General features: G+C 42.0%; 1 protein-coding gene across 1 annotated transcript; it reads left to right on the top strand.

Annotated features, from left to right (window-relative positions):
* Window positions 1-287: 287 nt before the first annotated feature.
* Window positions 288-16,670, top strand: ARR3 (arrestin 3; the record flags this gene model as incomplete). The annotated part of the gene is given in 15 exon segments (XM_081125385.1): window positions 288-305; window positions 2,742-2,771; window positions 2,921-2,981; window positions 12,089-12,122; window positions 12,124-12,280; window positions 12,399-12,459; window positions 12,608-12,674; window positions 13,325-13,433; window positions 13,437-13,464; window positions 13,649-13,710; window positions 13,712-13,733; window positions 13,980-14,052; window positions 14,441-14,578; window positions 16,069-16,152; window positions 16,610-16,670. Coding segments are annotated over 15 exon segments (1,005 nt in total).
* Between the last annotated feature and the right edge of the window lie 10 nt (window positions 16,671-16,680).

The raw sequence follows: 16,680 nt of genomic DNA, 5'->3' as shown, positions 1-16,680 counted from the left end.
ATAGGGTAGCTGTTCAGTGCCCACAGTGGGGAGCAGGAAGTAGAGAAGGCCTTTCCCAGCCCTCTGAGCCACAGCCATACCCATCCTCTGAGGAAAGAACACCTCATTTTGGAGGGTTGAAGGTTGCATCTGTGGATAGATACTAAATACCAGCCGGCTTTAAGGTGAGGGGGGTAGGGTCCTGTATCCCCAGAGGTTGGAGGTTCTGTCTCTACATTCTTCATGTCCATGAAGCCCCTTGTGGGAAGGACAGTCAAATAAGGAAGATTACTTCTGTTGCTGCCATTATGGGGGTCCTGGCGGCTGTAGGACAGAAATATCTCTAATTCTATGAGCGGTCATAAGAGGCCAGGGAAGCTGCTTAGAGCCTATAGCATGGACTTAGTTTCAGGGATTGGAGAGAGTCAAGAGCTAGGGTGGGGGAGGGTTTACTCTAAGTGGGGGTGATGCATATGTCAACTGCCTATTCCCTCCACATGCAATATCCTGCCAGGAGAACCTGTTCTTGGGCCAAGAATCCTTTGTTACTTCCTCTCCAACAAGAAAAGAAGTTCAAGGCTCACAGACTTGTATACATACAGCTCAATACATCCATTCCCCCCTCCCCTACCTCCACTCCCTCTTATAGGAGATTGACTTCTGCTGTGCACATAAGCTTGGATGGTCAGTGCTAACTATCAGCTTCAAGAGTCTCAAGTTCTAAGTGATGGGTGGCTGGGGAAGTGATACTCTTTTCCATATCTTTGGCTTTTGTGTGGCTTGTAATAGCTGATCAAGAGATATAGAAAGAGGGTGACACAAAGCTCTTTTTTCAGGAACACAAAGGTTTACACTTTGAGCCCTCCTATTTCTACCCTTCACCATGCTCTTCTTTTAAGGCCTCTGACTCCACTTTGATCCCAGTCCTCAGGTACAAGGCCTCACATAGCCAAACCCCTGTATTTCCCCTTCACAAGCTCCCCTGCCTTTAACACCATCAGATTAAAACCCCTACCCCACCCTGTCCCAACATGAAGAGCCTGCTTCTCTTTTAGCCACTAATCTTTCAGCCACTAATCTGCTTTCCAAACTCTTGGCACCTGAGCTATTTATAAAGCAGCATTTCATGCTAACCCCTAGAACCCTATTCTTTTCCCCTAACCCCCATGAATCTGAGCACTCAGAAGACCTTGAGTATAAGAGGCTGGGGAGGGAGGCACAGCAACAAGAGCTGGAGACTGATGTGAGCTTCATCTTTCTCCCCAGGGAATAGTCTAAAGTCCTCTATTTCTAGCCCATACTAAGCCCCATATCCTTTGCCCTTAGCATCCCCCTTAATGATATCAGGGAGCAGTTGAGAGGCACCTTTCCTGACACAGCCAGCAGGCACTCAGGCTGAGAAACATTGCAAGAAACCTCTGGAAGCTCCTCTAGGCTCACCCTGGGGCCAGACCTAATATGCATAAAAGGGAAGCACTAGAGAGATATCTTCTTCTCTCTAAGGGCCCCCTTCTCCAAGGCCTAGCACCTGGGATATGGATGAGGAGAAGGATGGGAAAATCTAGAGAGGGTGATAAGAGTGAAGAACAGGTTCAAGAAAGGCTTTCAGTCCAGCTGGCATGGCTTAGTGGTTGAGCATTGACCTATGATCCAGGAGATCTCATTTCAGTTCCTAGTCAGGGCACATGCCCTGGTTTCAGACTCGATCCTCAATAGGGGGCGTGCAGGAGGCAGCCAATGAATGACTCTCTCATCATTAATGTTTCTATCTCTCTCTCTCTTTCCCTTCCTCTCCTTGAAATCAATAAAGGCATATTTTTTTAAAAAAGAAGAAGAAAGTCTTTCAACCTCCACAGAGGTGTCTGTCACCAATGAAGAACATGAGGGCACCAACCGTTTTTCTCCTACAGATCTCCTTTCTTAGCTGAGGAATAAGGCCACTGTGAAGTGAACTCAGGCTCAGAATCCATTGTAGGAGCAAAAGCAGACAGAGCCTGTTTTTGTTTGTTCATTAAATCAGATAGTTAACAAACATGTCTTGGAGCCCACTGTGTGCTAGGTGATATCCAGCCTCATTCAGTTTAATTTTCCTCACACTTTGCTGGATGGAGGCCTATCTCTAGTCCCTTTACAGACAAGTTTCTTTCTTGAAGGCTTCCAAGAGTGCCCCAGCTACTCCAGGAAAGCCAGCACTTTCTGAAGAATGGACACTATAGTTAGCCAACAATTTGTAAAAAATAAAAACCAAGTAGGGTAAGAATATGGCTGAATAAGTACCTTTGTCAGGAAAGAGAACAGTAAAAGCACTTTATGGTGAGAGTTATCTATCTAAAGGGGGAAGGCTACATTACACCAGGTGTACTTGGGTGGTATAACAAAGGGAGTTAAGGATACTAGGGACCAAATGATTGAGCCTTCCTCCTTCTCTCCCTCCTTCCAGAAAAGGCTCTAAATCAACTCCATGGCCAACATTTCCAGGTAAGTAAGAACTCCTAATTCTCTGATCCTACGACTTGTCCCCTACCCAAATCCAGCACTTGCCTTTGGGACAGAGGGGGTTCCAACCTCCCCCAACTTGTGTCTTAAACTCTATCCCAGTTACCTCCACCTTTGCACCATTTCAAGCCCCTTGGGCCTCTTCTAATCCTAAGAATATTTCCTTTTTTCCCCACTTAACCTTTCTTTCCTCTCCCTTCCTCTCTTCTTCCCTTCTCTCTCAATCTTCTTCCACCCTATCCTCTTTCTGGTTTTCTCCCCATAAGGTGTTTAAGAAAACCTCCTCTAACGGGAAGGTGAGAGAACCTGGCCCAGCTGGGCAACTGAGAGGGCAAAAGGGATAGGTGAGTATATCCTTCAAGGTCTCAGGGGTTTGGGTTGAAGGCTTCAGGTGACTATGTTAAAAATGATTATGAGAATAACACAGCAGGTTGTTCCACAACAGCTTTCTGTCTACCTGGGGAAATGGGACTTTGTGGACCATGCAGACATGGTGAAACCCATTGGCCAGTGAGTCCAAAAAGGGAAAGAGCTTGGGGAGAAGGGTATGGGAGCCAGGGAGTGAAAGAAGGCCAAGAAAGGACCATTCAGAAGAAAAGGGCAATTAAAGGGAAAAATGGGAGGAACCATTTCAGGGATCGACTTCCGCTTCAAGGTCTGAGATCTTTTCCTGACCAGGGGTTCCATTGCTCCCTCTTTCCACAGATGATGTAGTCTTGGTTGATCTTGATTACTTAGAAGTTTGAAAGAGTGAAGAAACAAGATGGCAGCATAGGTAACAGCTGCACCCGCCACCTCCCGCAACCACATCAAAATTACAACTAAAATACAGAACCACCATCACTCAGAACCTCCTGAAATCTGGCTGAACAGAAGCCCTATAACCAGGGAACTGAAAAGGCATTGAGGCTGGTAAGAGGGGTGGAGACGTGGGCAGATCAGGGCTGGATCCTGGAGACATAGCCATGGGCCCATACCTGGTGCAGCGGGTTAAACCTGGGAGGGACATCTTGGCAGTTGGAGGTTTCCCGGAGGAGCGAGGGGTCCCAGCCTCATTTTGGGCTCCCCAGCCCAGGGCTCCAGGACCCGGAAGAGAAATCCCCACAACTTTGGGCTGTAAAAACCAGCAGGGACTGTTGCTGAGGAAGTCCCAGGCAGCTCCTCTTAAAGGGCTGGCACACGGACTCACTCAGACGTGCTCCCTCTGAGCTCCAATGCTGGGCAGCAGCTTGAAAGGAACCTGGGACATTTGATGAGGAACTAACCTTCCTGAAATTGGGGGGAGAGGTGAAGGGGCAGCTTTCTCCCAGACAGAAGAGCTAGCAGAGGCCATTGCTCCTTTGGCGAGTCCTCCACCCAACACAGCCGGCAGGCAGGTACCATATTTGAATCGCCAGCATCTGACTCACACCTTTGGCCCTGCCCCGGTGATTCCTGGAAACCATGCCCCTCCCTACTTGCAAGCTCATCCAAGCCATTTCCAGTGGCTTTTCTCTGCAAGTGGCCTCTCGAGCCTTATGCTTAGGACTTTCCAAAAATCTATCAAACAAGCAGCAGCGTGCCCCATATGTCTTGATAAGTAGCCCCAGGCCTGGCACTAGCAGCAGCCTGCATTGGTTCATAGGTTGGCCTCTCCTGGGCAACGCTAAGCCCAGCACAAGTAGCAGCCAACTACGGTTTGCTGTGTAGCTCGTGCTGGGTGGCCCTGGGCAAGGCACTGCCAGAGGCTGACTTTGCACCTCCTGGGAGGCCCCAGAGACAGTGCACCTGGTGGTCAGACTCGACCACACTGGATTACAACCTTACTACATCCACAAGTGACACACTCAAGGGGTGCACTTAGTGAACACCAAAGCTCCACTGAAGTAAATCCTGTTCCATAGGGGTATCTCCAGCACAGCAGTTCTTTAGCTGTAGTTGCAGCTGGTGCTCACAGCCAATTGGCCTGGGGGTCAATTCCTTCCAGTGGCACCAATAGCAACCAAGGCTCAACTACAACATGTCAGTGCACACAGCCCACACAGGGGAGCACCTAGAAGGCCCAGCTCAGGTGACTGGGGAGGCTGAGCCACTGGACCCTACAGGGCACCTACTACACAAAGCTACTCTACAAATTCCAGGAGACATAGCAGCTCTACCTAATACATAGAAACAAACACGTGGAAGCAGCCAAAATGTGGATACAAAGAAACATGTCACAAAGGAAAGAACAGAAGAAATCTCTAGAAAAGGAACTAAATGAAATAGAACCAAGCAAGCTACTAGATACAGAGTTCAGAAATATGGTTATAAGGATGCTAAAGCATATTAGTAAAAGTATTATGAAAACAACTGAGACCATCGATGACATAATAAAGTACCAATTTGAAATGAAGGCTACACAAACTGAAATGAAGAATAATTTACAGGGAATCAATAGTAGAGTAGAGGATGCTGAGAATCAAATCAGCAATTTGGAACATGAGGAAACAAAAAACACCCAACCAGAAGAGCATAAAGAAAAAAGAATCCAGAAATATGAAGATAGTATAAGGAGACTCTGGGACAACTTCAAGAGGCCCAGAATTCATATTATTGGGGTACCAGAAGGAGAAGAAAGAGAGCAAGTAATTGAAAACCTATTTGAAAAAATAATTACAGAAAACTTCCCCTACCTGGGGAAAGAAATAGACTTACAAGTTCAGGAAGCACAGAGGGTCCCAAACAAGAGGAGCCCAAAGAGGTCCACAGCAAGACACATCATAGTTAAAATGCCAAAGGTTAAAGACAAAGAGAGAATCTAAAAAGCAGCAAGAGAAAAGCGGTTAGTTACCTACAAGGGAGCACCCATATGACTGTCAGCTGATTTCTCAAGAGAAACTTTGCAGGCCAGAAGGGAGTGGCAAGAAATATTCAAAGTGATGAAAAACATGAACTACAACCAAGATTGCTCTACCCAGCAAAGCTATCATTTAGAACTGAAGGTCAGATAAAGAGCTTCACAGATAAGAAAAAGCTAAAGGAGTTCATCACCACCAGACTAGCACTACAGGAAATGCTGAAAGGTCTTTTTTAAGAAGAAGCTAATGAACAAAAAAATCTGATGAACTAAATAGATCTAGAGACATTGATGCATGCAACAAACAGTCATATTTCAGAGGAAAGAGGGAAGGGGGGTGGAGGGTGGGAAGAGATTAACCAAAGAAGTTATGTGCATATATGCATAACCCATAGACACAGTCAATAACAGGGTGAAGGCCTGGGGAGGGGGTGGGAATGAGGTGCAGGGGGTCAGTTGGGGGGGAAAATGGGACACCTGTAATACTTTCAACAATAAAGATAAATTTTTTTAAAAAGTTTGAAAGAGTAAGTGAAAAATCTTTGTTGGTCTTTGTGTCAAGGGCCTCAAACTGAAATGTCACACATGCCAGGTAAGTAACCTGAGTGAGTGGACTAAGCAAGTGAACTGGAGGGATATAAGAAAAACCAAATAGTGGCAGGAACTGTGAATTCCTTGTCTGGTGGGGGCTAACAACTGGGAATTCCAGCCCAGTGGGGCCAAATTTTCTGATTGTTAGAGAGGAACAGGAAATTAAGCTCAGAATAAGACCTTTAGAGGCACAAAATCTGAAAATATTATGGTGTCCCTTCCCCAAATAATATTTTAAAATAGATATGTTTTTAAAACATAAATGAAATTTTATTTTTCAAAATTTACATGCATGCTGAAATTTAAATAGTTTTTAGAATTTCTGATTTTCTCCATTACTGTTGGTGGTGCCCCTGCTTCACTGCTGATCAGAACATGGACTTAGATTGCCTATGGAAAGATTCAATATGTCAGAAATCCATATTTTTATGCAAATTTCCTGATTTTCAAATGTTGGCAAATAATTAAAAGATTTTTAAAGACCTGGATAAATTTTTAAAAACCTGTATTTTTCTATAAGCTTGGCTGTGACCCGAAGGTTGCAATTTTCTTTTGTTTTTTGTTTTTTTAATTTATCTTTATTGTTGAAAGTATTACAAATGCCCCCTTTTCTCCCCCATTGATCCCCTCCACCCTGTACCCCTCCCCTCAAGCTTGCACCCCACTATTTTCTGTGTCCATGGGCTATGCATATTTGCATATAAATTCTTATGTTAATTTCTCCCCACCCACCCCCGCCTTCCCTCTGAGATTCGTCAGTCTGTTCTATGCTTTTATGTCTCTGGATCTATTTTGTTCATCAGTTTATTTTGTTCATTAGATTCCACATATGAATAAGATCATGTGATAACTGTCTTTCTCTGACTGACTTATTTCACTTAGCATAATACTCTCCAGGTCCCACCTTGGTGTCTCAAAGGGTAAGGGAGCCTTCTTTTTTATAGCTGCATAGTATTCCATGGTGTAAATATCTGAGAAGGTGCTTGATATGATTTCAATCTTCTTGAACTTGTAGAGACTTATTTTGTGTCCTAACATGTGATCTATCTTTGAGAATGTCCCAGGTGTCCTTGAGGAGAATGCCTATTCTGCAGCTTTGGAGTGGAATGTTCTATAAATGTCAATTAAATTAATCTTATCTAGTGTATCATTTAGGGTCACTGTTTCCTTGTTGATTTTTTGTCTGGAAGATCTATCCAGTAAAGTCAGTGGGGTGTTAAAGTCCCCTACTCTGACTGTATTGCTGGCAATCTCTCCTTTAAAGTCCTCTAGAAGTATTGTTTTTCTCCCAACCTTGGTGAGTCTTTTGTTCTGAGGTGGGTCTCTTGTAGACAGCATGTATTTAGATCTTGTTATCTTATCCATTCAGCTACCCTATGTCTTTTGATTGAGACATTTAATCCATTTATGTTTAAAGTTACTATTGATAGGTACTTATCTATTGCCATTTTATTTCTTTATGCCTATGTTTCTCATTCTCTGTCTTTCAACTTCTTATTACAGCAGTCTCCTAAAAATTTCTTGCAATGCTGCTTTGGTGGTGATAAACTCTTTTAGCCTTTTTTTCTGTCTGGAAAGCTCTTTATTTTACCATCTATTTTGAATGATAACCTTGCTGGATAGAGTAGTCTTGGTTTCAGATCCTTGTTTTGCATTACCTTGAATACTTCATGCCATTCCCTTCTGGCCTGTAGAGTTTCTGATGAGAAATCAACTGACAGTCTTATGGGAGCTCCTTTGTTTTCTCATGCTGTTGGGCATCCTTATGATCAGAGAAAAATTGGGGTATAGCTAGTAAATTAACCAACTTATTTAAGACTCTCAATTTCTCTTTATTTCCAAAGCCTAAATCGTTTTTTCACTTTCCTGCAGAATCTTCAGAATAATCTACAGAAAGAAATTTTTAGTTTAAAAAATGCATTTTGGTCCAGGAATAAGATTTTTTCCCTTTTATTCTAATCTTCCCTTAGTAGAGTTTGATATTATTATTCACTTAAGCTGTATATATTTAAGGGAATTCCTTAGCTATTTTATGTTTTGTTACTTTTATGAAGATAACTTTATTTGCATCATATTTTCTATTATGTTTTTTTCTCCTGTCAAGTTGCATTTGTTGATGTAAAATATGCTTACTCTATACCATTGAGTGATTAAAGGCCAGTTGTAGGGCAGTATATGTGGTTGTGTGAATGAAGTGTTGTTTAATAAAAATCTATCTGGGATTTTTCTTTATTATTTCTTACAGCTGCATGTGAAACTACAATGGTCTCAAAGTAAAAATTCAAATTTTAGAAAAGTCAGTAAGAGAGAAGTCATAAATACCTAAGGCGACCTTATATTTAATTATAGAAACAAAGTTGGGAAGCAAATGCAGCAGTTATAAACAGGGTTACCTCTGTAATGTGACATATTATGGTGGAGTTATGCTTTATCTTTTTTGTATTGTCTCATTTTCACACAATTAATATGCATTATTAGTATAATAAACACAAGTATAAATTAATAACTTTAAAGTAGATGTTGAATTTTTAAAAAATAAAAACCAGTATGTCCTAGCACAAACAAAAGATGATTCTAAGCTGCTTGAGAGCCAATAAGGTCTTGAGAGGCAGTGATCCCCTCCCCACATGCAAACAGCTGGATGTGTTAAGAACAACTCATCTAATACCCTCACCTCAAGGGTTACTAGATCCCTCTGCCTCACCCCTCCTAATCTTTTTCTGTCTTATTCTTCATCTCTTTCATTCCGTCTCTCCCCATGCTTCCTTCCAGCCACCTCTTTTCCTCTTTTCCTCTTCTCCCCTTCTCTATATTTTCCTTTCCTTTGTCCCATCTTTCCTTTTCTTTCTCTCTCCCTTTTCCCACTTTAATTGACTGTACTTGAGAACCATGGTGAATTTATTTGTTGTCAATTTGGAAATTGTTGTTTGTCTTAACTGTAGAAAGATTAGAAAGTACAGATGATAATAAAGATAATTACTAGTAATATCTTAGTTCATATTTATTCATCTTTTTTGTGTAGAATATCTATATTTTTATTTAAAATGCTATATTATTGCCCTGCCGGGTGTGGCTCAGCAGTTGAGCATCAACCTAGGGTCCAGGAGATCAAGGTTTGATTCCAGGTAGGGGCACATGCCCGGGGTTGAGGGCTCGATCCCCAGTCGGGGGCGTGCAGGAGGCAGCCAATCAATGACTCTCTCGTCATTGATGTTTCTCTCTCTCTCCCTCTCCCTTCCTCTCTCTGAAATCAATAAAGATATATTTAAAAATTAATTAATTAATTAAAATGCTATATTATAATGTTTTCTAATCTTTTGTCAATATATAAAAAATCTCTAATTTTAAAGTTGCCTAGTCCTATATTGTATGGTTTAGCCAATCTTCAATTCTTGGATATTTTTTGCTATTATAAACAACCCTGTGAAGTACATACTTGTATATATCTTTTCATGCTTGTCCAATTATTTCTTTAGGCTAAATGCCTAGAAAAAGAATGATTGGCCAAACAGCATTCATACATATTTTAAGCTTTCTATTGTCAAATTGCCCTCCAAAATGGTGATACCAATTAACTCTCCCTCCTGCAGTGTATGAGGCTGCCCATTGCCCCAGTTCTTATAAACACTACCATTATCATTACTTTCAGTCTTTGCTGTATCTTTTGAATGTAGATTCATTTTCCTTGTTCTTAATTTTGAAAGCAGATAATCTGACTGTTCGATATTTTGATCTCTTAAAAATACTAAAATAAGTTGCTTTCTACTAGTGTATGGCTGTTATTAGTTTTCTTTGGGTCAGGGCTCCTGATAAAATTAAGATTGCCCATCTCTGTTATACAGCCTTCTTTTCTTCAATCTGTGTCACTCTGTCATTGGAAAGGTGTCCCTCTGTACTTCATCCCACACTCCACTGGTACATTGAAGCAGCTTTCTATTTCCCACTAATCTTAGGTACCAGCTGCAAAGTATGAGTTCAATTCTAACTGTTCCATTTCTGCCAATATTTCTATGATAACCACCACCACCACCACCATCATCATCATCATCCACATCTATAATTACTTTACAATTTTCTATACATCAACTCCTCACAATTGTCCTATGAGCTGAGGTTGGGTACACACAAGTCTGGGCTTTGGAGTCAGACAGGTCTGGATTGAAATCCTGGGCCACCACTTAACTACTCTGAGCTAATTTTCTCTACCTGTAAAGCGGAGATAATACTTCAGAGGAATGTTGTGAGCTCTAAATAACATATGTAGAGTTCTTAGTGCAGTACTGTTGACAGGTGAAATAACTGAGGCTCAGAGAACTAGAGGGATTTATACAAGTCATGTTCAAGCCCAGATATATAAAGCCTATGTTCTGACCGTAGAGAATTCTGTAATGAATACCCTGTACTCACCACCCAGCTTTGCAACAACATGGATGGACCTGGAGATAATTATGCTGAGTGAAATAAGCCAGTCAAAGAAAGACAAGCATCACATGATCTCACTTATATGTGGAATCTAATAAACAAAATAAACTGATGAACAAAATAGGTCCAGAGGCATGGATACATGGAACAGACTGACATATCTCAGAGGGGAGGGAGGTGGGGGGTAGGAAGAGATTAACCAAAGAACATATATGCATATATGCATAAGCCATGGACATAGACAGTAGTGTGGTGAAGGCCTGGGGTGGGTCAGGGGCTGGGCAGAGAGGGGCAAAGGGGGGAAAATGGGGGACATCTGTAATACTATCAATAATAAAATAAAAAATAAAAAAGCTAATTTAATCCTAGTTATAGAGAAATAAAATGAGACTTTTACACACACACGCACACACACACACACACACACACACAATTATAGAAACAAAGTGAAGTCTCCCTTGTGTCCTTTCCTCACCCCATTCCCCTTCCTCCCTCCCTCTTACTTCTCTACTCACCTCCACCCTACTTCTACCCACTAGCTCTAATTTGGTGTTTATTATTTCCATGATGTTTCTACATTCTTACTTTATATATCTGTGAGAAACTTTGGTATTGTTCTACATGCTTTAAAATTTGATAAACATAAATTTTTATAAGTGTATCATTCTGCAGCTAGCTTTTTTTACTCATTAGTTTTTGAGATTTAACCATTTTAACACATGGGATTCTAGTTCATTCATTTTAATCTCAGTTTAATATTCCATTATATAAATATAGCACAACTGTATTATCCATTCTCCCATTGACAGATATTTAAATTACTTAAAGTTTTATGCTATGACAAACATTGATGCAATGGATATTTTTATACATATCTTTTTGTAAACATGAGCAAGAGTCCCTCTAAATTCTTCTTAGGTCATAAGATATTGAGCAGATTCAATTTACTGAAAATACCAAGCAGTTTTCCAAAGTGGTTATCCTAATGTATACTCCCACCGGCAGTGTGTAATAAACTCCTATTGTTCCATATCTTCATCAACACTTAGTATTGTCAGACTTTAAATTGTTTAATAACCTGATGGATATGAAATGTTATCTCATTGTGGTTTTAATTTACATTTATCTGATTAATAATGAGACTGAACATGTTTTCATATCTTTTGTTGTTGTTGTTGATCTTCACCTGAAGATATTTTTTTCATTGATTTTTAGAGAGAGTGGAAGGGAGGGGGAGAGAGAAACATTGATGTGAGATAGACACATTGATCTGTTGCCTCCTGCATGTGCCCCAACTGGGGCCAGGGATTGAACCTGCAACCCAGGTATGTGCCCTTGACCAGGAACCAAACCTGTGTCCCTTAGGTACACAGGCTGGCACTCTAACCACTGAACCACACCGGCCAGGGCTGTTTTCGTATCTTATTGCCCATGTCATTTTGCACTTTTGTGAGGAGACAATTCATATTCTTTGCACACTTTTATATTGGGATATTTTTATTTTTGATTTGTAAAAGTTCTTTATATAGTACAAATGCTAAACATTTGTTTGTCATATGTGTTGCATATATTTTCTCACAGGCTTTTGCTTGTTTCATTGCTTATAAAGACTCTTGATGTAAAGAAGTTTTAAATTTTACTGTAGTCAAATGTATTAGTCCTTTTATTTATGGCTATACTGTTTCAATCATATAACACTGTCTCTCCATGTCTTAGGAGCCATTTAAGACCTTCTTTCCCCCTCAGGCCTGACAGGTCACTCTCTTCCTCCTTTGCCTGCAGTGTTTTTCATGTTGACATGTGACTTTCGATATGGCCATGGATGTGATTGGTTTGACATTCCTCAAAGACATCTATGTACAGGTCCAACAAGTCATCCCAGCAGAGCCCACCAACCCCCAGAAGCCCCTCACAGTCCTGCAAGAGCAACTGCTGCACAAGCTGGGGGACAATGCCTACCCCTTTACCCTGCAGGTATTGACCCCAAGTCCTGGACAACGTTTCCAGGGAAGATTAAGAGAGAAAGCTAAAGAACAACTGAAGAAAGGAGTCCCTATTTCTTTTGTTTGCTGCCCTCCTTCTAATCCACTAGATGGTTGTCAACCTGCCCTGTTCAGTGACACTGCAACCAGGTCCTCAAGATACAGGAAGGGATAGATGGTCAGTGCTAGGAGGAACAAATGGACAAACAAGACTGGAGAATTGAACAGCTTGGGAATGGGGTCAGACATTCCTTACAGTATACAAGGAAGGGAAGCACAATGTTGGAAATGAGTTCTCTTTGCCTTTGCCCTTTGCAAGCTTATGGGGTTGACTTGGAAGTGAAGAGTTTCTGTGCTGAAAATTTGGAGGACAAAATCCTTAAGCAGTATTCTTTGAGCCTTTCCAAAATCACTGCCTCCAAACTGTGCCAGGAAACAGATCTGCTCTCAGGACAGAAACAGCCCTATTTCTAACCTGTTACAGCACTATCACCATCAACTCAGATGCCTGCTCTGATTCCCCTCTGACTTCTCTGCTTTGCTCAAGGGCAAGGGTCAGCAAACTTTTATGTAAAGGGCCAAAAAATGACTATTTAGGCTCTGCAAATCATTTAGTTTCTGTTATAACTACTCAACTCTACCACTGTAGAGTGAAAGCAGCATAGATAGCACAAAAATGAATGGGGATGGCTGTGTTCCAATACAACTTTATTTATGGACACTAAAATTTGAATTTTATATAATTCCCACGTCATGAAATATTATTGTTCTTTGAATTTTTCAACCATTGAGAAACGCAATAACCGTTCTTAACTTATGGGGCATAGAAACCAGGCAGCAGGCCAGATTTGGCCAGTGAACCATAGTTTGCTGACCAGTGGTCTAGATACCCACATCAAGGATCTAAAGGAGTTCTCTGAGAAAGGCTTTCACCCATCTCCAATTCTCAAGCAAGGACTGGACTATGGGGTTGGCATGGGAAAGGTCTGTGAGTCCCAAAAGAGAGGTTCTGGCTAACCCCTTGGCCTCTACTCAGAAACTCAGCGAGGCTAGTGATTCAAAAAGTACAGTTTACACACCTGGAGGCAGACCCTGGCCCCTGGGCCCAGGCCATCTGCCCCTTTCTTCTATCAGCTCAGCCCCTTTAACTTCAGGCCTGGATGGAGAAGAAGGTTTGTGACCCCCACTTCCTGTCCTCTACCCCACAGCCCCTCTGAAACCTTTTATTCACAGATTTCCTACTTGGGTAGACAGGGATGGAAGCCAGGTGGCAACAGGTCTAAGGAAACAGGAATTCTGGGTCTTGATCTTGGTGTTCTCCCTCCAACCTTCTGATGGGCCTCTCTCCTCCAACTTCAAGTTCACTACCATGGTCAACCCATCTCTGTCAATGTTTCTATTAACAACTGCACCAGCAAGATCACTGAAAAAAATCAAGATTTCAGGTGAGCTTCTTTTCCTATCTCTCTGCACCTGGTCCTGAATCCACAGATCTTTTTCCAAAACTCTGCCCTACTTATTCAACCTGTATTCCCTCCAATTTGGGCTTATCAAAATAGTTATCTTTTGTTTGTCCGTGAGCACATTTTAGTGCATCATGCATATTGTATAAGATCACATCTGAGGGCAGTGAGTTGGGGTCTCGAGGATGACTGATTAATTATAGTCATCTGCTTTTCCTGGCTGTTTAGTTGACAAGATCGCAGATGTTGTCCTGTATTCACTAGACCAGTACACCAAAACAGTGTTCATTCAGGAGTTCATGTGAGCTGGAGCTGAGGCCCTAAGTCAAAGTGCCAAGGGGTGGGGTGGTGGGAGGAGGGCTGAGGGCCAGAGGCAGAGGAGAGGGTTGGGGAAAGTGGGTAAGAGCCTAGGACTGAGAAAAGTTGAAGTGAGGGCTGACATGGATAAAGGGAAGGATTCCCAGGAGAACTAGAGGGAGGATACCCACAAGAGGATCATCAAAATGCTGATAGAAGGCAGGGACACAAGGACTTTCCATCAGAGAAAATTGTTCCTGCTCTCCATAGTTAGACATGCCAGCTCTCTTGGATACTCCAGTAGATTCATGCAATTGTGGAAGATACTCTTCCGAATGAAAGTACACTTAGTTGGCAAGCCTAGCCTAAGTTCTTCTCTTCTTCTTTCAAAGGGAGACTATAGCTGTTAACTCCAGCTTCTCCAAGAGCTTTACAATAACCCCACTCCTGGCTGCCTACTGCCAGAAACAGGGCTTGGCACTGGATGGCAAACTCAAGCATGGTGATACCAATCTGGCCTCTAGCACAATGTAAACTCAAACGTGACTCCCAGCCTCCATTTTCTATTTCCTACCCATTCTGCATGTTATATATACAGTTGTGAGGTTTCACCTTCAATAAAGCCTACCTATTTTTTTAATGTCCCTAGGTCAGTGTTCATAGATCCCTCCAGGCCTAAGGGCCAGCAGTAAGCTAAATAATTCCCATGGGATCAATGGCAGGCTTGGGTCATAGTCAGCAAGAAAGGAAAAAGTGGAGAGAAAAAACTCCTATGTTGTATATTATTTCACAGCTCACAAAGGTCTTATGTATGTATTATGTTTTCTTCATAAAAATCCCACTAAAGTAGGCTGTAAAGTTGTTTGTGTTCCATTTTATACTTAAGGACCCCGAGGCTGAAAAGATGAGGGAATTTGTCTAAGCGTGTGTAGCAAATAGTGGCAGAGTTAGAAAGGATTCTAGCACATGTCATTTGGTTCTAACACTGTGATCTCTACAGTACCTACTCTCTAGGGAAGATAGAAATGGATGAAAGACTAGGAGATGAGAAATGGAGGAAAAGGAGGTCAAAAAAGGAGAATGATATGATAAAAATTGATAGAATTCTATCAAGTCATTCATTTGGTCCTATCACTTCAGAGGCCTTAGTGTTAAATGTGTCTCCCAGGAAAAACCATCTGCCACCATCTGACAAGCATTAATTCCTCCATACCCCTCCCCATGCCTTATCAATCATGTAGCTATAGACTATTAATGCTAGAAAGACCCTTAGAAATCATCCAAACAGCATTAGTTTATAGAAGATCAGCACCCCCAAGCAATGAAGAGACTTTTCCAAGAATACACAGCTTTCTGTGCCTTATTTTTCAATCAGTGGGGTTTTTTACTCGGCACCCATTACATGTGGAGAATACAAAGAAGTTAAAGACAATTTCTGCCTTCAGTCAATTTATGGTCTAGATGGGGAACAAAGAGGAATGCAAATGTAATCTAATAGTTAAATATTAGTACCTGTGGTTCAGATTATAAATCCAATAGGAGTTAAAAGAAGCCAACAAAGCTAGAGAGGGTGTCCTGGAGAAGATAGAATAAGCTAGATCTTAAAGAATGTGTAGAATCTGGTTAGCAAAAGAAGAAGAAAATAACATTTCAGATTGATAGCATAGCATGAGCAAAGGCTAGAGGGTGGGAATCCCCGTGGCATGTTTTGGGCATAGAAAGAGGATGGGTCCATTTAGGTTGTTTTCCAGGTGTCAGGGAGTTAGGACAGAAAAGGTTAGAGGGGCTGGGTGGGACAAGATTGCTAAGCAGAGTAGTTAGATTCAGTGAGGTAGGATATTGAGCAGAGGGTGACATGGTAAAACTGGATTTTAGGAACAGAAATGTGGTTCCAATGACTAGGAGAGAGTAAAGCCTGGGAGGCCTGTTGGAAGACAAAAGATGCACAGGAAAGGACTGGGGGACTTGATTAATTACTCCTCCTCCCCCACAAACACACAATGAATACTACCATCTCCAGTCTTAGACCTGGAATGAACAAGGAGCTGCTGGGGATCCTGGTGTCCTACAAAGTCAGAGTCAATCTTATGGTGTCCAGTGGAGGGTGAGAGAGGGTTCAGGGTCTGTCTGAGTGGGGGTTGAGAGTCCAAAGATTTCTCCCTTCTGTTTTCCTCCCAGTTAGACTGATCCAATCAAGCTGTTTCCTATCCTTCTCCCAGATCAGGTTCCCTGTGAGCACAGTGAGCAAACCACCTTCCCTTCCAGAAACCTGTTCTGTGGCTAACTTGGTCTTACGATCCCTCATCCCCCAGTAAATTATATTCCCACTTTCCATTTCCAGCTGCTAATTTTATGTTGTCATTCTACCCTCAGCATCCAAGGCAACTTGACAAGCCAGGTAAGAGATGTGGGGAGGGGAACTGGGACAAGAGGAGAGGATGATGAGATAAGGAGACCAAAGGATTGATGGGGGAGTTTGAGGCCATCCCAGGATGGAAAACTGAGCGAGAGAGGTTCAAGGAGTGGACTTGGAGGGAAACTTTGCCTTGAGATCCTTGCAGTGATGTTGGTGTGGAGCTGCCCCTGATCCTGATGCATCCAAAGCCATCTCATGGTGAGTGACCAGGTGGAA

The sequence above is a fragment of the Miniopterus schreibersii genome, assembly GCF_964146895.1.
Source record: "Miniopterus schreibersii genome assembly, chromosome: X".
NCBI lineage: Eukaryota > Metazoa > Chordata > Mammalia > Chiroptera > Miniopteridae > Miniopterus > Miniopterus schreibersii.
Note: the sequence above shows the minus strand (reverse complement) of the source record. Positions and strands in the feature narration are given on the sequence as shown.